The 23,347-nt window shown below is 39.0% G+C and overlaps 1 protein-coding gene and 1 non-coding gene across 3 annotated transcripts in view; one reads left to right on the top strand and one right to left on the bottom strand.

The window, feature by feature from the left end:
• Positions 1–23,347, top strand: part of ALDH1L2 (aldehyde dehydrogenase 1 family member L2) — a 56,023-nt gene that overhangs the window by 13,881 nt on the left and 18,795 nt on the right. For both annotated transcript variants that reach the window (XM_067697806.1, XM_067697807.1), the window contains exons 3-15: positions 158–392; positions 2,115–2,280; positions 3,987–4,088; positions 4,300–4,389; positions 6,657–6,791; positions 8,155–8,280; positions 8,841–8,932; positions 10,828–10,975; positions 15,109–15,228; positions 15,814–15,941; positions 17,442–17,592; positions 19,791–19,861; positions 19,938–20,043. In XM_067697806.1, the coding sequence (XP_067553907.1) occupies positions 158–392; positions 2,115–2,280; positions 3,987–4,088; positions 4,300–4,389; positions 6,657–6,791; positions 8,155–8,280; positions 8,841–8,932; positions 10,828–10,975; positions 15,109–15,228; positions 15,814–15,941; positions 17,442–17,592; positions 19,791–19,861; positions 19,938–20,043 (1,670 nt within the window). The remainder of the gene's footprint in view (positions 1–157; positions 393–2,114; positions 2,281–3,986; positions 4,089–4,299; positions 4,390–6,656; positions 6,792–8,154; positions 8,281–8,840; positions 8,933–10,827; positions 10,976–15,108; positions 15,229–15,813; positions 15,942–17,441; positions 17,593–19,790; positions 19,862–19,937; positions 20,044–23,347) is intronic.
• On the bottom strand, positions 13,697–13,769 carry TRNAG-GCC (transfer RNA glycine (anticodon GCC)). Its single transcript has one exon. It is a non-coding gene; the product is annotated as a tRNA-Gly (tRNA).

Here is a 23,347-nt window from a genome sequence, read left to right as displayed (position 1 = left end):
AAAATTGTATCATGTCAAATCCTGGTCAGAATCTAAATTGTTCTTTACCATGTTTTATTTGTAAATGTTTCATGAAATTACAATGTGTGGATCCATAGTAATAGAAAATTATGACTAAAACTTTTTTGATGAAAATAATCTTCTCTTTCATGCTCAGCTTTGGCTGCAGAGAAAAATGGGACCCCTGTGTTCAAGTTCCCTAGATGGAGAGTCAAGGGCAAGACCATAAAGGAGGTGGTGGAGGCCTACAGATCTGTGGGTGCTGAGCTAAACGTGCTTCCCTTCTGCACGCAGTTCATCCCCATGGATGTAATTGACAGCCCTAAGCACGGTTCCATCATTTATCACCCATCTATCCTTCCCAGACACAGAGGAGCCTCTGCTATCAACTGGTGAGATTTTTTTAAATAACCAAGATGGGCCCATTCCCATTGCTTGTAATCTTTCTGTGTTTTACCTAGGTGATCAAGCAACTAGGTATGCTTGAACAATTGTGAGGTCCCGATTGGCTGCTACTGTTGCACAAACTCCCCTGAGATCTAGAGGTACTGCATAAGCCAGAACAGTGTTTCCCAAGAATAATCTATGGAGTATTGGCTCTATCAGATGTAACTAGGTATTGAGCAGGCAAAGGTCCTGTGGTTAGACAAGTTTGGTTTATGCTGGATTTCTTTATCTCAGGACTCAGAAATTTTAATATGTGCTTCAATGTGGGCATCATAATCTCCAAGAGGGAATCTGAGTATAAAGTGCTCCCACACTTATTTGGCCGTAGAACATCTTTTTGCATAGAATATCTCAAGTACATTTCAGGAAATATTGAATTACCTGAAATTATCTTTCTCATGGTGTGACTTCCCCCATTCTACTTTAAGCCTCTTGAGGGGAAATAGGACTCTGGTCTAACATTTTTACTGCCGTATGTCCCAGTATCAAGAATGCTGCCTGGTATACTGTAGGTGCCCAGGCCTATAGGTGTACTATACTGTGGGTCAAGGTGGGCCTTTCCCACCTTCTCTACCTTTTCTTCTTTACCTGCACATCTCCCAGCTGTCTCTTAGTGTCAAGTTATCAGATAGGCAGAAAATCTATACTTAGTTTAAATGTGGTAAAAAAAAAAGCATTTCATTGTATTTTAAGGCCAATTACATGAATTGATTTCTTTTTTGCTCTTGTAAATAGTACTATAGTGGATATCTTTGTACTTAAACATGTATTTTTTTTCTCAGTTCACATTGCTTGCACAGGCAGAATCATTGGGTCAAAATACATGAATATTTTCAAGGCCCTTAGATAACACAATGCCAATTAATTCCTCAATATTTCTGAAAAGAGTGGTTGATTGACTGGTTGGTTGATTGATTTAGGTCTTGCTTGATTAGTAGCTCAGAGAGGTAAAAATGATTAGATGGAGAGCATGGCTGACCTACCAGTTCATACTCTGTCGATATTAGCGTGCTCTCTGATATTCTCTTATGTATGTATTTTCATATATCTGGCTTATTGTATGTATTATAAGGTCTACAGGGCCAGCATTTCCTCTTAGGCTAAACTTACAGAATACAAAATACAAATAGTTGAATTAATCAACCATCTTTTACTACAATTTATAGCTAATCTAGAACTAATTCTAGCTCTAAGTGACGCTTGTACCTGAATTACACAACCTAAATTAATAATCAGTTCTCCTTTTCACATTGCACTGATCATCTTCTGTTTTATCTTCCATTATCTTATTCTGCCTAATACGGGGTCAGGTACAATGTAGGAACTGGACATGGGTGGCCAAAATTACTCGATGCTGCCGTAGAAAGCCGACACCTGGGAATCAGTGGGGGGTAGTACTGATGGTCTCTAATGGCTTTTTGAATAGACTATAAGTCATTAGTATGTGTTAACAAGAAAGACTACAGAGATGAGGTTGTATAAAGTAGCAGTACCATTAAGTTCTGCTTTTTTTGAGTGTTTACATCTCCCAGCTCTGCTGTAATTTTCACAATAGTTTCATTCACTGTCTATTTTCCATTGTAAACACCTTGTACTTTAATGTCACTAATTTATCACCTTATGATACAGTTAACCAACATTTTATGTTGAAACTCTTCTTTTCCCAGGACTCTAATCATGGGAGATAAGAAAGCTGGGTTTTCTGTTTTCTGGGCTGATGATGGTTTAGACACAGGACCAATCCTCCTCCAGAGGTCATGTGATGTCGAACCCAATGATACAGTGGATGCACTTTATAATCGATTTCTTTTTCCTGAAGGAATCAAGGCCATGGTCAGTATATTTATGCTATCAAGGAGAATTTAGTAATGCTTTAAAGTTTTTCTTTTATTGAGAATTTGCTCCTGTGAATTTGTACTAAAAATAAAAAGCCCCAAAATAAAATTAGATTTTATATTTGCCAGTAGGATGGTATTTTGAGGGTGGAAATCTGCACTTTAGAATTTCTTAGTCTATGAATCTGACTTGTTCTTCTGAGAACAGTGATCAAGTGGATAAAGTAGTAATCAAACTCCTTCATTCATTTTACCAAATATTTGAATCTCCAGCCGTGTTTATAATGACTAATTGTAAAGAAGCGGCAGAATCTTAAGAAATTTTGATATGTAATTTGGGCTTTCTTCAAAAACATTTAAAATCAGTCTATGTAAAAGGGTGAAATTTAACACTGCTTTATTTGTTCAGATATGCTCTGGATTAAAGGCTCAAAACATGTGCACCACAAAGAAAAAATACATTAACCTGTAAAAACATTGAAAGATAATTTCCATGTCATTTAATGTCTTCTATAGTTTGATATGGTAGAAGTACAACACAGAGATGGACAGTAAGATGATATAAAGAAGCAGCCATTGATTTAGGAGAGAGGAGAGCAGTGCTTTGTATCATTTAACGATTAAGAGAGTAGTTCTCGTTTCACCACTTATTTGCTGTATAATAGGCAGGTCACTTAGCCTCTTTAGCCTTGGTTTCCTCATCTATAAAATGTGGATAATACTGCCTGACTTACAGGGTTGTTGTGAAAATTAAATGACGTTTGTGTAAAGCATCTGGCACACACAGGTGCTCAAAATGATCATTATAATCAAAATAGTATTTTGTGTGTTCAGTAGCATTCGAGCAAGCCTGGATCCTGTACCTGGTGATATTATAATAGCCAGAAATAGATGGAATGAATGAGCTGTAAACTTGGCCCTGTTCCCAGGTGGCTCCCTCCACGTGCTCTTGTGGAGGTTGGAGTACTCAGCTGTGAGTACTTAGAGAGAAAACTGAGAACTTGAGCTCACATAGGTCTCCCAGTGAAGGAGAGAGGCTCTCAACTCAAGGTAAACATAAATATGGCATGGAAGGGGATGTAGGACACATCCCAAAGGCAATCAAACTCATGGACAGTTTTAATTGTTTTTTAATTCCAGGTGTCCTAAGCTAGAAAGCCAGTTGAATTCCTTAAATATGACTTTCTAGAATCATCATGATGAGCAGAAATAACCCACAATGACTTATTTTACAATTATATTCCTGAAATTTCCATTGAAACACCAAGGGGAGATTGAAATTTGCTTAAATAAAGGAGTCATTTTAAAAAGTACAGGATGGATATTGGCAGTAGATAGACCTGGATGCGGATCCTGCTTCTACCACCTACAAGCTATCTCTGTGATCTTGAGCTAGTTGCTTTTCCTCGAGCTAGTAGCTTGAGGCTTTTTGCAGGCCTCAGTTTCCTCCTCTGTAAAACAGGACTAATAATACCCATGTTGTAGGACTGGTATGATGCTGCAAGGGATATTTTACATAAAGTAGGCACCACACTGCCTGGCATAATTATGGATCCAAAGAAATGGTAGTTATTTTTATCAAAGTCTGACTCTCTGGACAGATTGATTTATATGTAGTAATTCTGTTCAACAGAAACTTCAGTTAAACAGGCCATGTCATTGTTGACCACTGGGCTCTAACACAGTTAATATTTTTGGCTTTAGGTGGAAGCTGTCCAGCTCATAGCTGATGGAAAAGCTGCTCGTATGCCCCAGTCAGAAGAAGCTGCAACATATGAAGGTATCCAGAAAAAGGAAAACGCTGAGGTATTTATATCAACTCAGTAACACATCTCAGAGTTTATTGTCATCCACCTTTAAGCAGTTCTCAGTTTACCATTTCCTACCAAAAGGTAAATCTCCAAGGGAGGCTGCTACCCCATCCCTACTCATGTCCGCCACTGATGGAGAGAAATGTTTCTATTGCCTTTGAGACTTGCAGCATTAGAAGTTCAACCTGTGCTTTGTGCATTTCTAGATCTCTTGGGATCAGTCTGCTGAAGCTTTACATAACTGGATCCGAGGTCATGATAAAGTCCCTGGAGCTTGGACAGAGATAAATGGACAGGTATGTTCTAGGAACCTTTTTTTTTTTTTGCATATAACCTTTGTAAGAGGTATTACACATAAGTCTAGTCTTCCTCTGGTTCTTCCTTTGGTTGTGAGGAGAGTCTGTGTTCTAGGTACACGTGACCAGCTAAAAGAGCTCTAGGTACACGTGACCACCTCCCTCTTTACTCCCCATGTATTGAGCATTTGGTGTGAAGCGGACACTAGGCACAGCCTCTGCTCTCAGGGTGACTGCAGTTTTATGGAGAAGGCAGAGAAGTGAATAAACACGCACAATGAAGTAGACAAATGATGTAACTGAGGCCCAGATTCAGGTGTCTTAGGAAAGGCTTTCTAGAAAAGCTGACTGTTTCGCTTGCACTTGGAGAAGAGGTCAACAGGTAGAGAATGAGTCAAAGAGTTAAAGACCCAGAGGTAGGAGAGCATATTACCTGGACAGGGACTCGCAGTAGAGTTCAGTGAAGCTGTAGCCCCAGGTGTGAGGATCAGGTGTGAGAGGCATGGGGAGGGATGCAGCAGGGGCGGTGGCGGGGGGGGGGGGCAGGAAAGGCCTTCTAATCCCTGTGAGATCTCCACTCAACTCAGCTTCTCAGGTTTCACCTCTTGTAGGAAGTCTCCTGACCTCACACGCCCAGCCTGGTGGGATTGGGCATCCCTTCTCTCTGTTCCCGTAACGCCCTGCCTAGCTCTGACACAGCATATTATATACTATAAGCCTCTCTTTATGTATCTATCCCTCTTACCCCTGTAGACTGTGAACCCCTCAGGGGCAAGAGCATCATGTTATTGTCTTGATACTCTCAGCACTTACACAGGGTTCTTAGTGCATATTAGGTGTCAATAAAAATATGTGGGATCAACGAAGGACCAAGGGAAGAGGTTTAGTGCAGTGCTTAAAGGGTGGGATTGGAAGGCATTATGGTAAGTGAAATAAGTCAGGCAGAGAAAGGCAAATACTGTATGATATCACTTATATATGGAATCTAAAAAGTACAACAAACTAGTGAATGTAATATAAAAGAAGCAGACTCACAGATACAGAGAACAAACTAGTGGTTACCAGTGGGGAGAGGGAAAGGGCTGGGGGGCAAGATAAGAGCAGGGGATTAAGAGGTACAAACTATTATTTATAAATTAAGCTACAAGGATATATTGTACAATGCAGGGAATATAGCCAATATTTTATAAGTATAAATGGAGTATAACTTTTAAAAATTGTGAGTCACTATATTGTACACCTGTGACTTTATATTATACATCAACTATACTTCAATAAAAAAATAAAGAATGCTACCATGGACATCCTTGCACATGTACCCTTGATCACATGGTTAGTACTGGGTGTATATCTTAGACTAGAGTGACATCATCATAGCATATGAATATATTTTACCACAACTGATAATACCCAGTTTTTCAAAGCAGATATACTCACACAAAAAAGTGTGGGATCTGAAGCCAGAATGTTTCCATTAAAATTCTGGCTTTGCAACTATTTGCCGTGTAACCTTTGGCAGGTTATTTAACCATTGGGTGCAGGTTATTTAACCAATGGGTGCCTTGGTTTCCTCATTGTAGAATGAGACTAATAATAGTGCCTCCTTTATAGGTTTGGGGTTGTTGTGAAGATGAAATGAGTTAATACACGTTAATTCATCGAAGTACTTAGTCCCTGGCATAGAATGAGTTTTCAATAACTATTAAACATTATAATGCTCAATAAATGATAGCTAATGGCCATAGAATTATAATAATAATTATAACAACAAATCAATTAGTATCCAGTTCTCTTAGTTACAGTCTGGATCCAGTCCTGTTTCCATAAACCAACACACAAAGCACCTGTACCTCCCATCGTACATCCCACTGCAATATAATAGTTTGTTTACTACTCTGCATCTGCCCTCCCTGATACCCCACCAACACCTCCACTTCCCCCACAAACCCTACCTTCAGGCTGCAAAGTCTGTGAGAGCTTTTATCTCATTCACCTTTGTGTCAATGTGCATAAATGATAAATGTATACTCGTGTCACCTGGATGTGCGGCATTTTTTAAAACTCTTCAGTCACACATTCACAGACTATCTCTTGCTTTGTGTCATTTCCATAGATGCTTGATATCATTGGGGGTGGGGGGGGTCCCAAATTTTGTCATAGATGAGAATTGCAACTTCAGCTTTTTTGCCAGGACTGCTGCTCGCATACACCCTTATAACCAGCCTCCACTTCCCCCTTTCACAACCTGGGTTTGATCTCTTTATTAGGTGGTCACTTTCTATGGCTCATCATTACTGAATAGCTCCATCCCTCCTGGAGAACCACTGGAAATTAAAGGTGCCAGGAAGCCCGGTCTTGTTACCAAAAGCGGCCTTGTTCTTTTTGGTAACGATGGAAAAGCAGTGAGTGTTCAACATGGTTACCTCTAAAATAACTTTTTTGGTTTCCTTTGATAAACCCAAGCTATTGAGGGACTAGCTTTCACAGGGTAGTCTGGCTTTGCAGTGGGATGTGGGAGCTCAAGGTGTCTGTGCTCCATTTCTCTCTAGGGATGAGCTGGCTCTAGGTACCTTGATGAGAAGAAGGCTTCTCAGGACGGGCCCCGAGGACCCGCACAGCCTCGTTTGTGATACAGTAGAAAGATCTTGGAGTTTAGTCAGGAAACAGGTCGTGAATCCCTGCTCTGCCACTTACTGGTCTTGGGCAGGACGCCTCTCCCCTCAGAGGCTCAGTTTCCGCATCTGTAAAACAGAGAGTGATCTTGTCTGTCTGCCTTCCCACTGGCAGAGTCTGGGAGGATCAGATGGTGTGGCCCTCTTCAGAGGCTCCCCCCTCTGCCTCACCAGGCAGGCGCCCACCCACTCTGCCTGTGCTTGGGAGCATGGACTCTGGGCCTCTCTGGGTTCTTGGGCAGCTGCCCAGTAAAGGAAGCAAAGGGGCATTTGCAGCTCACAGACACTTTCTGTTGGCTTACAGAATAGATCAGTTACTAAGATTGTAGGCTGCAGAGTCCATCTGGTCCTGGGCTGTAACCCCAGCTCTGTTACTCGCTGTGTGGCACTGGGCAAAGTACTTAATTTCATTGAGCCTCCATTTCCTCATCAGTAAAATGGGGATAATAAGGACACCTGCCTCCATCAGGATTTATGGGATTGAATAAGATACTTCAGCATGTACGTACTTAGCACAGTGCATGCTGCAAAGTTAAGTGTTCCAAAGATGGCAGTAGTAGTAGTAGTAATACTTGTACTAGTAGCAGTGGTAGTTACCGTAGGCTTTAGACCCAATACCTATATCCGAATGTCAATTTTGGGAGGGCTTATCATCCATTTTGCGATATACCTACCCGTAGACGTAACTTCCTCCTTTCTGCTGCCATGGCTGAAACACCATTTCAGTCCTTTTACACATAACGATGAGTGCTTTTAATCCAAATATATATTTTTTTCGGTACGCGGGCCTCTCACTGCTGTGGCCTCTCCCGCTGCGGAGCACAGGCTCCGGACGCACAGGCTCAGCGGCCATGGCTCACAGGCCCAGCCGCTCCGCGGCATGTGGGATCTTCCCAGACCGGGGCACGAACCCGTGTCCCCTGCATCGGCAGGTGGACTCTCAACCACTGCGCCACCAGGGAAGCCCTAATCCATATTTTTATATTTGTCAAATAAGCTGCTTCTTATACCCATATAAGACTCCTCCCACCAGTCTCACTTTTGAATTGTCCTAATCCTCAATTCTTCTGCTTGTTTTGTTGTTATTTTATAGCTGATGGTGAGAAATCTGCAGTTTGAAGATGGAAAAATGATTCCTGCCTCTCAGTACTTTTCAGCGGGTGAGACATCAGTGGTGGAACTTACAGCCGAAGAGGTGAAGGTGGCAGAGACCATCAAGGTGAACATGAGAAGTTCTTAATGTTACTCTTATCTTGGAAAACGAAACCATTTTTGTTAACTGGTACCATTAATCCTCAAAGTAGTTGGGATGGAACTTTTATTTCCTCTTTTTCGTATTAGCTGCAAAAGGAAATCAGTGCCAAAATTTATACGCACATTTATTTGTCACTCACATAAATAATCCAAGGCAGTTCTAGGTTGGCCTGGGGGTTAGGGGTGAAGCTGGAACATGAAGGTTAGGGGTGGAGTCAAGCAGGAACCCAGGCTGGGCTATCTTCAAGGTCCTGCTGGGGGTCATCTCCATCCCAGACAGCCAAGAAGAGCACAAGAACACAGAGAACTGTGTGAAGGAGGTTTTTCATGGGGCAAGTCTGGGAGTACAGGTCACTTATATTCATATTCACCGGCTAGAAGTCAGTCACACGGCCACCTCTAACTTGAAGAGATGCTGAGAATTGTAATCAATCCAGGAAAAGAAGTAGGTTTGGTGAGAAGCTAACTAGTCTCTGCCACAGTGTTCTACATGGCAGCTCCCTCATAAAAGTTTCCCTTGTGCAGGTCATCTGGGCTGGAATTTTAAGCAACGTCCCTGTTATTGAAGATTCAACAGACTTCTTTAAATCTGGAGCAAGCTCAATGGATGTTGTCAGGTAAAACCACCACCTTACTGACTCATACCCCTCCACCAGGGATTTTGACTTTGACTTTGAAAATCAAATCGAAATCCTTTGTACTGGTTATCACTCTATTGTACCCATCTACTGTATTTCTCTTTTCTTCATCTTTTTTGGTTTGTTTGTTTCCATGGTCAAATACATGTATTTGTTCCCTTCTCTTCATTGCTAACCAGGAGTTATTTTCATATTTACTCTACACCTAGAAAGCAACCCTTCTAATGATTTGTTTCATTTAAAAATCTGTCTTCATATTTCTTAGTTGATTCTCCTCCAGTTAAAGTTGGGAAGTTCTGAGTGAGAATGTTAAAAGGGATTTCTCTATATAGTCTCACCTAAAAGGATACCTTACACTGATTATGCTTACCCCTTATCATTTTCTCCTATCTCCCTAAGTTACCTGGTATGATATATCTAGAATGAGGATTGCCAGACTTCTTGCAAGAGTGAGGGTAATCACTCTACAGTCAGAATTTCTCTACAGAGGTTTCAAACAAGTAGAAAGGGCTAGAGGACTAGAAAGCCACCCTCTGTGGCATGAAGAGCAGACCAGGATCCTAACAGTGGCGAGTCTTGCAGAGGTGCTTTTTCTTTGAGGGCCACACTATGGCCATTTACTAAATAAACAAGGTAAACTCCTCTTGACAATCCTTCATGTCGGCAAAGCAAGTGTTCTTGATGAACATTCTATTTATTTATTTATTCATGTATTTAACAAAATTTATTGAACATTTATGACATCAGGAACAGTTTTTTGCACTGGGGATACAGTCATGAACAAGACAAAGTCCCTTCATTCGTGGATCTTTTTTATTCCAATCATCAAAAACAATCCTCTCAAGAGCAAATATCATTACCAGAAGTTAAAAGTTTTGGTTCCTCAAGTTACAGATTTCTCAGCTATGGTTCATGAGTTCCCAGAACCTTCTCATTTGCTCAACTAAAGATTTCAACATTGTACTTTTAACACTAGTTTTTTGCTAACAAGATACTGCTGCAGGAGTTACCCATTTCCTGTTTGAGTCTCTGACTTACCATAATCATCTGATATTATTAGCTTGGACTACCAAGGCACCTCATCTCTCTTAGGGAATAAATGGCTGAGCAACCCCTGTGGTGAGCTTTCTAGTACACCTCTGTCTGGTATACCTGTGCTACTCAAGAAATGTCCAATTAGAGCTATGATTTGAAAAATTAACAGTGAAAAATCAAAGGGTTGAAAAGGACTTTACAAATTATATTAACCTTCCCGATGGTTCTATTTAGTACCTATCTTAGCCATGTAATACAAACAAATGTTTGTTTTATTGTTTCACAGGATCTAGAGAAAATATTCTACGGTATGACTTTGGTTTCTTATAATCGTCATAGTTCAGAAAATTTCCTTATTTCTTATTCCTTGAGTATTTTGAAAGGAAAGAAACTGATTTTATGTGCCCTTTATCATCTTGCTTGCAAGTAATTAAAATGTCTTTGCCTTGATTTCTTGTATTTCTAGTCATGTATAAAAAGAATTGCTGGGACTTCCCTGGCAGTCCAGTGGTTAAGACTCCGCACTTCCAATGCAGGGGTTGCAGATTCGATCCCTGGTCGGGGAACTAAGATCCCACGTGCCATGCGATACAGCCAAAAATAAATAAAATTTTTAAAACATAAATAAAAAGTTTAATAATTGCCACTGTCCTTCAAGACCGCTTTAAAATTTTTTTTCTCCCAATCTTATCAATTTCTCTGATTATTATCATAGAAGATCTCATGGGATATAAATAGGCATGTGACATACGTCCTACTTCAAAGCACGTTAAATGTAATCACAGTCCCTCTAACCTCTTTTAAAAATGTAAGTAACATGAGCTGGTTCTTCCTTTCAGGCTGGTTGAAGAGATAAGACAGAAATGTGGAGGACTTCAGTTACAGAATGAGGATGTTTATATGGCCACCAAGTTTAAAGACTTCATCCAAAAAGTCGTGAGGAAACTGAGAGGAGAAGATCAAGAAGCGGAGCTAGTGGTGGATTACGTAAGCCTGTCCATGGTGTTGAAAACCTAAATCGTTAAGACCTTCGTACTGTAAAAGAATGCTGTACCTTTCATCCATTTGTTTTTACATTTACAACCTTTTTAAAATGACAGTTTTATTGAGATTATAATTCAGATACCATACATTTCACCCTTTTAAAATGTATAATTCGGGCTTCACTGGTGGCACAGTGGTTGAGTGTCCGCCTGCCGATGCAGGGGACGCGGGTTCGTGCCCTGGTCCGGGAGGATCCCACGTGCCGCGGAGCGGCTGGGCCCGTGAGCCATGGCCGCTGAGCCTGAGCATCCAGAGCCTGTGCTCCGCAACGGGAGAGGCCACAACAGTGAGAGGCCCGCGTACCGCAAAAAAAATAAATAAATAAAATAAAATAAAATAAAATGTATAATTCATTGTTTTTTAGTATTTCACCGAGTTGTACAACCATCACCACTATCTGGTTATGGAACATTTTTATCACCTCCTAAAAAGAAACCCTGTATCCCTTGGCAGTCATTCTCTGCTCTCCTCTCTAATTTACTTTCAGTTTCTATGGATTTGCCTATTCTAGACATTTCATATAAATGGAATTAGGTAATAAGTGGCCTTTTGCAGCTGGCTTCTTTCACTTAGCATAATGTGTTCAAGGTTCATCCATATTGTAGAGTAGATTATCACTTCATTCCTTTTTCCTAGCCAAGTAATAGTCCATTGTGTGGATAAACTACATTTTGTTTATCCTTTCCTCAGTTGATGTACATTTGGACTGTTTCTACTTTGGGGCTATTATAACTAATGCTGTTATGAAAATTCATGTATAAGTTTTTGTGTGAACATATGTTCTCAGTTCTCTTGGGTAAATATCTAGAAGTGGAATTGATGAGTCATATAGTAACTCTATGTTTAACTTTTTGAGGAACTGCCCATCTGCTTTCCAAAGTGACTACACCATTTTACAATGCCAGTAGCAATGTAGGAAGCTTCTGATTTCTTCATGTCCTCACCAACATATCCTATTGTCTGTCTTTTCTCTTTCAGCTGTTCTAGCAGGTGTGAAGTGACATCTTGTTCTGGTTTTGATTTACATTTCCCTAATGACTAATGATAAACATCTTTTCATGTGCTTATTGGCCACTTGTATGTCTTCTTTGGAGAAATACCTATTCAAATATTTCACCTGTTTTGGGGGTTTTTTTTGTCATTGTTTCTTTTGTTTTGGTTTGGTTTGGTTTTTTTGGCCTCACCAAGCAGCTTGTAAGATCTTAGTTCCCTGACCAGGGATGGAACCCAGGCTGCTGGAAGTGAGGACACCCAGTCCTAACCACTGGACCACCAGGGAATTCCCTCAAATCCTTTGCTTCTTTTTTAACTGGGATATTTGTCTTTTTAATTTTTGAGTTGTAGGAGACCTTAGTATATTTTGGATACTAGACCCTAATCAGATTTATTATTTGTAAATATTTTGTCCCTTTCTGTGGGTTTTCTTTTCACTTTTTTGATAGTGTCCTTTAACACACAAAAGTTTTAAAATTTGATTAAGTCCAATTAATCTGTTTGTTCTTTTGCCACTTGGGCTTCTATATGTCTTGTTTTATGCCTTTTTTGCTCCTCTACTCCTTTACTGCTCTCTTTTTTGTTAAATGGATATTGTCTAGTATGCCAGTTTAATCTCTTTTGCTATATATTTTTATTTCCTTAATGGTTGCCTTGAGGATTTCAAGAGACGTTTTTCTTAAAACATTCTAGCTCAGATTAATACCAACTCAATATCAATAGTGTAGAAAAAATTTGCTACAGTATAGCTCTGCTCCCTGCCCCCTTATTTGTGCTATTACTGTCATACAAATACATCTTTATACATTATAAACCCACCAACATAGTTTTATAATTATTGCTTTATGCAGTTGTCTTTCAAATCAGATAGAAGAAGAAAAGCGTTTAAAAACAAAAATACATTTATACTGACTTATATTTACCTTTGTCAATGTTCTTTATTTCTTCATGTAGATTTAAATTACTGTGTAGTGTCCTTCCATTTCTGCCAGAAGGACACTTTTTAGTACTTTTTGAAAGGCAGTGTGCTAGCAATGTTCATGTGCAAGCAATGTTCATGTGCTAGCAATGTGCTAGTTTCATTCATTTGGGAATGACTTAATTTCTCCTTTGTTCTTGGAGGGTGTTTTTGCTGTATGTGGAATTTTCGGTTGACAGTCTCTTTCAGCACTATGAATATATCATCCTATTGCTTTCTGGCCTCCATGGTTTCTGAGGATAAGTCATCTGTTAATTTTATTGAGGATCCCTTTTATGTGATGAGTTGCTCCTCCCTTGCAGCTTTCAAGATTCCCTCTTTGTCTTTGGCTCTTGACCATTTTTATATGATGTGTTTAAGATGGATCTCTGAGATTTTTCTACTTGGAGTTTATTGAGCTTCTCGGACATGCAGACTAATGTTTTTCATCAAATTTGGGACATTTTCAGCCATTATTTCTTCAAATATTCTTTCTGCCCCTCTCCTCTTCTCCACTCATTCCTGGGACTCTCATTATGCATGTGTTGGTACATTTGATGGTGTCCTGCAGGCTTCTAAGGCTCTATTCATTTTTTAAAAATATTTATTTATTTTTAAAATTTATTTTGGCTGCGCTGGGTCTTCGTTGCAGCACGTGGGATCTTTAGTTGTGGCATGTGAACTCTTAGTTGCAGCATGCATGTGGGATCTAGCTCCCCAACCAGGGATTGAACCCGGGCCCCCTCCATTGGCAGTGCAGCATCTTACCCACTGGACCACCAGGGAAGTCCCTCTATTCATTTTTTTAATTCTTTTTCCTTCCTATTTTCAGACTGGATATCTCTATTGACCCATTGTCTGGCTTGCTAATTCTTTCTTCTGCCTGCTTGAATCTATGTTGAACCTCTCCAGTGACTTGTAAAATTTCAGTTATTGCACATTGCTTTTTTATGGCTGAGTAGTATTCCATTGTTTATATGTATATGTATATATATATGCCACATCTTCTTTATCCATTCATCTGTTGATGGACATTTAGGTTGTTTCCATGTCTTGGCTATGTAAATAGTGCTGCTATGAACATTGGGGTGCGTGTATCTTCTCAAATTTAGAGTTTTGTTTGGATATATGCCCAGGAGTGGGATTGCTGGATCATATGGCAACTCTATTTTTAGTTTTTTAAGGCACCTCCATACCGTTTTCCATAGTGGCTGCACCAATATAATTCCCACCAACAGTGGAGGAGGGTTCCCTTTTCTCCACATCCTCTCCAGCATTTGTTATTTGTAGACTGTTTAATGATGGCCATTCTGACCCGTGTGAGGTGGTACCTGATTGTAGTTTTTATTTGTATTTCTCTACTTACTGGTGATGAGCAGCAAGCTACCCTCTTGCTATTTTTTGTTTCTTTTCTAGGCATCGTCAATTTCTCTATGTAAAATAATTTCTGAAATCATTAAATTTCCTTTTTAATGCCTTCATTGATGTGTGATCTTATGCCAATAATGCTCTTTCACATATATAATTTTAATTATGTCTCTTAATAACTGTATGAAGCAGGTATATTATCCCCATTTTATTGTTGAAAAAACTGAGATTTATAGAGGTTAAGGGACTAATCTAAATTCACTTGCCAGCTAATAGTAGAGAGTACAATTTAAGCAACACATATGTAAGAGAGGGAAAGTGAAAATGGGGAAGAACACTGGAAAGAAAACTTAAAATGGCACCAGTGTAAAAGGAAACCTATTGACAGGCAATTTCAAAACTTTGAATGACAGTAGTTGGTGCACTCCACAGATGTTGCCACTAGATGGTGGTGTTTCCACTATTTGAGGTCTTCTGAGTCATAGTTCATCTCTATGAGGAAGAAAACAGATCTTTATAAGCTCCCCCTAGAGTACTTCGGTCATCCCAGAAGCTGACCTCCTGTCTCAATGGCCAATCTAAGCATCATGAGGCCTAAATATTACACATGCTTGTCTCTTCTGGACAGTCAGCACTAGAATCCCATTGACTTAACGCCTCCCTCTGCATTAGTGAATAAGCTTCTTTATTGCTATTTGGTATCAAATGCATACGCACAGAAATCCATTGAATCTATTAATATAATTCTCTCTCTTAGGTTTCAAAGGAGGTCAATGAAATGACAGTAAAAATGCCACATCAGTGCTTCATAAATGGACAGTTCACAGATGCCGATGATGGAAAGACTTATGACACCATCAACCCAACAGATGGATCTGTGAGTAATTTCTTAGCGTGTGTAGTGACCACCGATCATGGATTTTTTTCACGTATACACTGTTATAAAACAGTCTTAAAAAGTTACTTATTCTATTACTCTGACCCTGAGCACTTAATATAAATGTACTTCATGCCTTTCTTTCAACTATTCATTTCTGGTACTGGCTGCTGTTAACTACAGTAACCAACTTTAAAGAATGAATATTTATGATGAATTTAGATGGATCACTATACCTATACACATCAGAAGCACAATTCCACATAAAGCTATATGTGTGAAAAAAAAAATCTCAGACTTTGCAAGCTCGTGGTGAGAAATTCCGCTTCCCCAAGGCGAGAGAAGAAATACAGTTTCCTAAATGTGTCTTTTCATAGTGTAGTGTGACATGCGAAGTACTAAATTTTAGGCTCATAATTTTCATGTTAAAATTGTTTCTTTTTCTTTACTATATTACTGGAAGTATTGATTTTCCATCATAAAAATTCTTTGAATTTTATAGTATAATAATTAATCCCAAGAAACATAATTGCATATCTCCATATATAGATAACCTAGAACCTATTTTTTCCTACCTTGAAATAGACGATATGCAAAGTATCCTATGCCTCTTTGGTGGATGTTGATAAAGCAGTGGCAGCAGCCAAAGATGCTTTTGAAAATGGTGAATGGGGAAGAATGAATGCACGAGAAAGAGGAATATTGATGTACAGGTACGATTTTTAAGGACACAGCCTGTGGCCTTTGGATACTGACTAGATTGCCAAGATTTTAAAATTTTCTTCAAAACATTCTAGCATGCACCTGTTATATAGCACGTCTTTTGTTCCTTGCATCCTATAAAATCCCATATATATGAGCTCCTGATTTTTGTACTGTTGCTTGTTTCAGTCAGCGTCCCTGTACCAGAAGAAGTTTAGTAAAGGACTATGTATTTGTAAAGATGTGAGCAAAGTCAAGGGAATCCGTCAAAGGATAATGAAGCACCCAGGCAGGGGTAGAACAGGGGGAAGGTGCTCTTACTCCAAGGCCTGAAGGGACAGAGGAAGGAGCTGTTACTAGAATCAGGTAAGATCTATAGCTATAGGAGAAGACCACACTATAGCGGGTTTGGGTAGAGGGACGCAGCATCTGCTGGTCTACAGCCCATCGCTGAGGCAACCGGAGGATTCAAATCCCAGACCATTTTATCCTCCAGTTCGCCAGTCTCTTGGGGGTGCCTCCCACTGGCCCCTCATTAGCTATGCCCAGTGAGAGAGCACGGGAGCCAGTGATGTAGTCTATAAAGGTCATCCTCCAGGGATCACAGAGCAGGGTGGAGACGAGAGCACATGGAGAACATCCAGCACCCTGCTGTTTCCAAAGGGACATTTTAAGTCTACTTCATGTGTAGGGAGTAGAAGCAAGGAGGAAAAACACTAAGGCCTGGAAAGGGTATTATAAATCGGTAGCTGAGTATGCCAAGAGTAATCAGATTCGATCATAAATTCAGTTTCCTACTTACTAAAAGCCAAATAGCTGACTTTGTCCAAAGATTTCTTGGAACAGGATCTGAAAGAAACATTAGGGAGGAGGATTTCAAGCCTGACTTTGGAATGGTCCAAAAGGAACATCTCAGAACCGCTAAAGGAAGGAAGGAAAACAAATGGAAGAGGTGAACACAAAAGATGAACTTGGACTATTTCATAGTCATTAGACAGTCCTGTACTTATCTTCCCAAAGAAACTAGACACCAAACAGAAACCTGTTGCAGTGTTTATCATTCATTCCATGTTTTTCTGTCTTTGTCCTTTTCATCTAGTGTTGGAAATATTTCTGTCCCAACCAGAAATCCTCAAGTGTTCCTGGGTTCTCTAGGAGTGTGGTTTGCCCCCTAACATCTCCCAGTATATTCATGAACTATCCACATTCCCACTGTTTTCTGTCATTGATCTCCTTGGATTACTGTGGCTCAATCACTATGTTACTGCTTATACATCTATGATGCAAATGATACAGACTTCCAACAGCCTCTGCTTCTTCATTATAACTCTTAAAACAAATTATTAATGAAATTTTTTGTTGAATGTCTGTCTTCCCTACTAGACCATGTTCTCCATGAGGACAGAGACCTGGTTCATTTGTGTTCACCTCTGAGTTCTCAGCCCTTAGGATGATGCGTTAAATGCAGTAGAGACTCAATATTTGTTGAATGAATTTCTTTATGCATACAGACTAGCAGACCTACTGGAAGAGAACCAAGAAGAGCTGGCGACCATTGAAGCCCTCGATTCAGGGGCTGTCTACACCTTGGCTCTGAAGACTCACATTGGAATGTCTGTGCAAACATTCAGGTATTTTGCTGGCTGGTGTGACAAAATTCAAGTAAGTGCAAATGTTGTTTGTCTCCATGTAGGTCATTCCAAGAGGAAAAGGGACGAATGTTTATTAGTCTGTAAAGACACTTTGTCAGAGCCACCCTTATGTAGGTTTTCTCATCTTATCCTTATAACAATCATCTGAGGGAGGTGGATAGCTATTAACTCTTATTACAGGTGAGGAAATTGAGGCTTAAGGACAATGAATGACTTACCTATGGTCACATAGTAAGTAAACCATAGAGCTAGGATTTGAGCTCAAGATTTTCTGAACCTAAAATCTAATGCTCTTGAGAGCATCTAACAGTCTTGTTGGCATATAGAGAGAAGCCTGGTATCATGGAGGAATTGAAAACTCAAATACCTATAGAGGTCAGAGAGCTAACATAGATGGGCTATGCAGACTGGTTATAAGAACAAGATTTTAAAGACATGAGTTCAATAAAAATTTCCACTTCCTTTTTTCTACAAGAAAATAAATATTACATGTGTGATGATAAATGGCAACTATACGTGGCTTTGGTATTGGGATACAGAAGGGAAATAGGGCTTGCAGCAAACAAAAGAATGCATGCCACTCGTAGACTCATGGTAACCATTGAAGCACGAGCCATCACAGCCACATTCCCAGCAGCAAGGAGGAAGTGGGGAAGAGGGAGAAAGGTAAAGGACTTTAAAAAGCATTCCGATCCTCCTGTCCCTTGTGCTTACATCTCCCACTGGCTGTCTCTGCTGAGGAGACTGGGAAACATAATATTTTATCTGGGCACATTGCCGCCAACACCATTAATACAGAGTCAGAGAGAACTGGTTCCAAGCCTCAGCTTTGACACTTACCAGCTATTGTTGTTAAAGTTATTTACCTCTCTGTGCCTTACTTTCCTCATCTGTAAAATGGTCACAATAATCCATACCTTGCAAGTTATGTTATGAGGATTAGAAACAAGTGTTTATACACTACAGGATTAAAGTCTGCACCATAGTAGGTCTTGCACATAAATGTCGTTTTTATTATTGTTCAGCCACAAAATCATACATATATGAGTATTTAGTAAGAGCAGTTCAAGTCCATCCTTCATCCTCAATTATGAAATCCAAATGGCTGTAAAGCCTGAAAATTGATTTGTTTGATTGGTTCAGACTCCTTTGGCGCCAAAACCTGACCTGAACCAATATGAGTCTATAATCTCTATTCATATCACTTAGAGTGAATGTTCATATATTTCACTGAATAAATATTAATATGCTTGATTATGGGGGGCTTCCCCAGACCTTATTGGAGGTTATAGATAAAATAACATTGTATAAGGTATATACATTATATTATGTTTCTAAAGTCAAAAAATTCTGAATCGCAAAACACACCTGGCCCCAAGGGTTTCGGATAAGAGACTGTACGCTTACTTGTATTAGTAACAGCAATAATATTTTATGTGGCAAAACAGATGTATAGCTTCAGTTAAAAGACTACTGTCATGAATCGGTTGGGATCAGATTTGGCTGCGTATAATAGAAAACCCAACTAAGAAGTTTGTTTTTATCTCACTTTCAAGAGTCCAAAGCAGGCACTCAAGTCCAGTGTGTGAGATAAAGATTCCTGCTCTTTCTTTGCCAGGGCGTCCTTATACCATATGATCTCTACCCTCATGGCTGCCTCTTGGTCTCATGATAACCACTGCAGTGCCAGCCTTTTTAGCAACATTCTGAGAAGGAAGAAGGAAAGAGTGAGAGTGAGGGGGAGAGTAAAAGAGCACTTGTCCAAGCTGAGTCAGCCTACTTTAAAGAGTGTTCCCCTTTCAGTGCTTTGTGCTTACGTCTTCCATTGGCCATCCCTATCTGCTGTGGAAACTGGGGAACGTAGTAGTTTATCCGGGCGCGTTGCCATTCCCATTATTAATATAGGGTTTCTGTTACTAAGAACGGAGGGGAGAATGGATATTGCTCAGGCAGTTAACCTTCTCTGCCATGCCAAGAAATTGGGAATGGAGGCGATTAAATTAGAATTATGTTTTTTTTTCTCCTGTGTCTCAGTTCTTTTGAGAAAGACATAGCAGTTCCTTTTTAGGTGTAGATATATTTCTCATCAATTGAACACTGCTTTTTTAATATCAGCTAAGAAAAAGCAAGAGAGGCAGACGGAAAATGGATTCGTTAAGTTTACCCACTGAAATTAGTAAAATAGTATCAACCTTTTTCATTCTTTAGGGTTCTACAATTCCCATCAACCAGGCCCGTCCAAATCGCAATCTGACCTTCACCAGGAAGGAGCCACTTGGGTAAGACAAGGAGAGCACTTCTGAGTGACTTGTGTTAGTTCGAGAGGACTGAGGATGTCTCTTTCTTCCCCGGCAGTGTCTGTGCTATTATCATCCCCTGGAACTACCCGCTGATGATGCTGGCGTGGAAGAGCGCCGCGTGCTTGGCAGCAGGCAACACTTTAGTGCTCAAGCCGGCGCAGGTAAGGCGCGCGGGGCAAGGTACAGCATCTCCTCCTCTCCCGTTTACTTAAAACCAGAGACGTACATTTACAAATATTATGTCTTTAAGCAAAAATGGGATCAAAAATCACAACATCATTTCATATATCATGGGCATCTTTTCATATTAGTAAATATTCATTTTTAATAGCTACCCAGTGTATCCTATGAGGATTCCAAACTTTAGAACTTCCATGACAGTGGCAGCAGGCATAGTGTATGTCAGTGAAATCCATTAAATTTCTACAAACCAATTCAATTCTTGCAAAATGCCACATGCCCAGTAGTGATTTAGAGTAGCTACGACATATCAAAAGAAAAAGGTTTTTGCAGGCATTCAAATTTTCATTATCAAAAATATTGTAAAGTTATGCAAGATAACTTTACATGCAAAAACTTTACATGCATGCAAAAGAATGCATATAATTGTGGCAGCTGTGTGGAAATATATACATGTGGAAAATGAGGAAATAATTTAAAAAATAATTCAGATGATAAGAGTTCTCAAAAACATCTTTTTAATGCTACAGTAGCTTTTCAAGAAAAAAATATGGTAGCCAACTTAACACCTGGCTGAGCATTTACTCCGGACAGTGCACATTGTAGACATTCTGAGGTACCCAAGTTGTGGAGAAAACTTGGTCTCTATTCAAGAAGAGTTTACAGTTTGTTACTTATTAACTATTCTTTTATTTCTTCTTTTAGGATTTAAAAAAATACAATTTTGTTTGTCATAACTACATAGTCATGTGACCACAGCCATCTTGTTTTCTCATTAAAAACAATTTCAGTAAAAAAAACAGGTATACATTCAAAAATTGTTTTAATTCAAAAGATACCAAGAGGTAGATAGTGAAAAGTCTCCATCTTATTCCCCCAGCCCACCAATTTACCTCCCAGAGGCCACCAATGTAATTGTTATTTATTAGTTTCTTAGGTATTACAGAAATATTCTCTGTGTATACAAACATATTTTTTAAATTAAATGAATAAATAATTTAAAAAATATATTTTTTAACCAATTAAAAAACACACAGGAGGAGAAGGGGAAATGGGAAATTGCTAATCAACAGGCATAAAGTTTCAATTATGCAAGATGAGTAAGTTCTAGAAATCTGCTACACATCATTTTGCCTGTAGCTAACTATACTGTATTGTACACTTAACAATTTAAGAGGGTAGATGTCATGTTAAGTGTTCTAACCATAATACAATACAAAATTAAAATAAAATAAAATAGTAGCATTCTATACATACTACCAAAGGGGGAAAAATAACTTTAAAAAAAATTTATTGAGCACTTAGTATGTGCCATATGCTGTGTTAAGCACTTTTTCTTTAATTTTAAAAAATTTTAAAATATGTATGTATGTATGTATTTATTTATTTATGCCGTGCCGGGTCTTAGTTGCAGCATGCGGGATCTTTTATTTGCAGCATGCGGACTCTTAGTTGCGGCATGCATGCAGGGTCTAGTTCTCCAAATACAGATCGAACCCGGGCCCCCTGCATTGGGAGCTCGGAGTCTTACCCACTGGACCACCAGGGAAGTCCCCAAAACTTCTTTTTTTAAAACAGTTTCCGGTGTGTAGATAAACAATATTTTATTTAACGAATACCTAATTAATAGATATTGAGATTTTCCCATCTTTTTGCTGTTATAAACTATGTTGCAGTTAATAAGCTTCTAAATATGGCATCATGCACATGTGCAATTACCTTTATAGGGTGGTATGTTCCTAATAGCAGAATCACTTAGTTAAAAGATACATGTGTTTGTGTGATAGCTGCTGGCTCATCCTTCCATGGGAATGGAACAGTTCACCAGCATTCTGTATAAGTGCTGTTTCTCCCAAGCAGCAACACTCATTAAACAGCAAGAAGCTAGTAAAGTGAAGAGAGAAGGTAGATAACCTAGCCCAGTGGTGCTCAATCCTGGCTGCACATTAGAATCATCTGGAGTTCTCTTTTTAAAATACTGATATCTGGGCCCCATTGGCAGAGATTCTAATTTAATTGGTCTGGGTCAGAGGCCAGGCATCGGTATTACTTAAAATCTTCACATTAGTTTCTAAGGTACAGTCAGGGTTGAGAACCACTATATGGCATCCAGAGAGAGTGCTAAGCATTGGAAAACCCTAGTGATTACATAGAATGTTCAAAATTTACAAACATGTATTGAGTGCCCACTGTTTGCCAGGCATATTATCAGTGACAAAGACATAAAATTTCTGTTCCTGTGGAAATTAGTCTAACTCTATCTGCAATTTAAAACTGATAGTTTAATGATTGATTATCATTTTAATCCTGAGAATGAAAGACCCAAAGTTGCCATTGTTATGTGGGAGGTATCTTTTTATTATGATATGAAACCATTGATAGTATTAAGGCCCTGTGGAAATGGCAGGAGGGCTGAATCAGTTGGCTTTCCCCCCTTGACCAGTAAGAAGTACAGATTCCCATGGTCTGAACTGGTCCAGGTCTGTCAGGCTCTAACACCTTTTTTAATTTAATATTTAATAATGACCTACTCGTGCCCAGAACACTGCTAAATGCTTTTGCATATATCATTTAAACCTATAATCCTGCCATAATATAAACCTATATTCCTGTTGGTTAGCCAAATGGAAGAAAATCAATAAAATGAAAAGGGATGAGATAAAGATGAAACAATTTGTTTTATTTTATTTATTAATGGCATAAAATCTTTCTATTCTTACTTTAAAAATCTTATCACTAATTTAGGATAGTTTTTTAAAAAGTCTTTCTAATCATGATGACTTCATACTAAGGCATAATAATATACACTTTGGTCTAGGATTGTCTTTAACTATAGTAGGTATAAATCCACTATTTGAAATATCTTCTTGACAATTTCAAATATTTGGGCATTTGAAATTTCTTGTCAAGTCTAACTAGATTGCCATTTTTTTTAAACCTCACAATGTTATTGTCATGGACCTGTTACTAGAAGGAGGAAAAATGTTAACCCTGCTTTTTTCTTGTTGTTTACTTGTATTTGTTTAGTATTATTAGTATTATTTAGTAATATATTAGTATTATTTATTATTAGTAATATATTAGTATTATTTATTATGCAGTTTCTATGTAGATTCTTTTTAAGTCACTTGATCATTTATGAAGTTTGCATTAGTTAAAACAACAACATAGTCTATGAACCCATGCAACCTGGCCTGTAAACGTCAACACACGGCAATATTCTGAAAGCACAGGAGCAAGTGAGGAAACCACTGTTTTTCCCTTGGCCTTGTGAGCTCCTATTCT

The sequence above is a fragment of the Pseudorca crassidens genome, chromosome 11 (assembly GCF_039906515.1).
Source record: "Pseudorca crassidens isolate mPseCra1 chromosome 11, mPseCra1.hap1, whole genome shotgun sequence".
NCBI classification, from domain to species: Eukaryota; Metazoa; Chordata; class Mammalia; order Artiodactyla; family Delphinidae; genus Pseudorca; species Pseudorca crassidens.
Note: the sequence above shows the minus strand (reverse complement) of the source record. Positions and strands in the feature narration are given on the sequence as shown.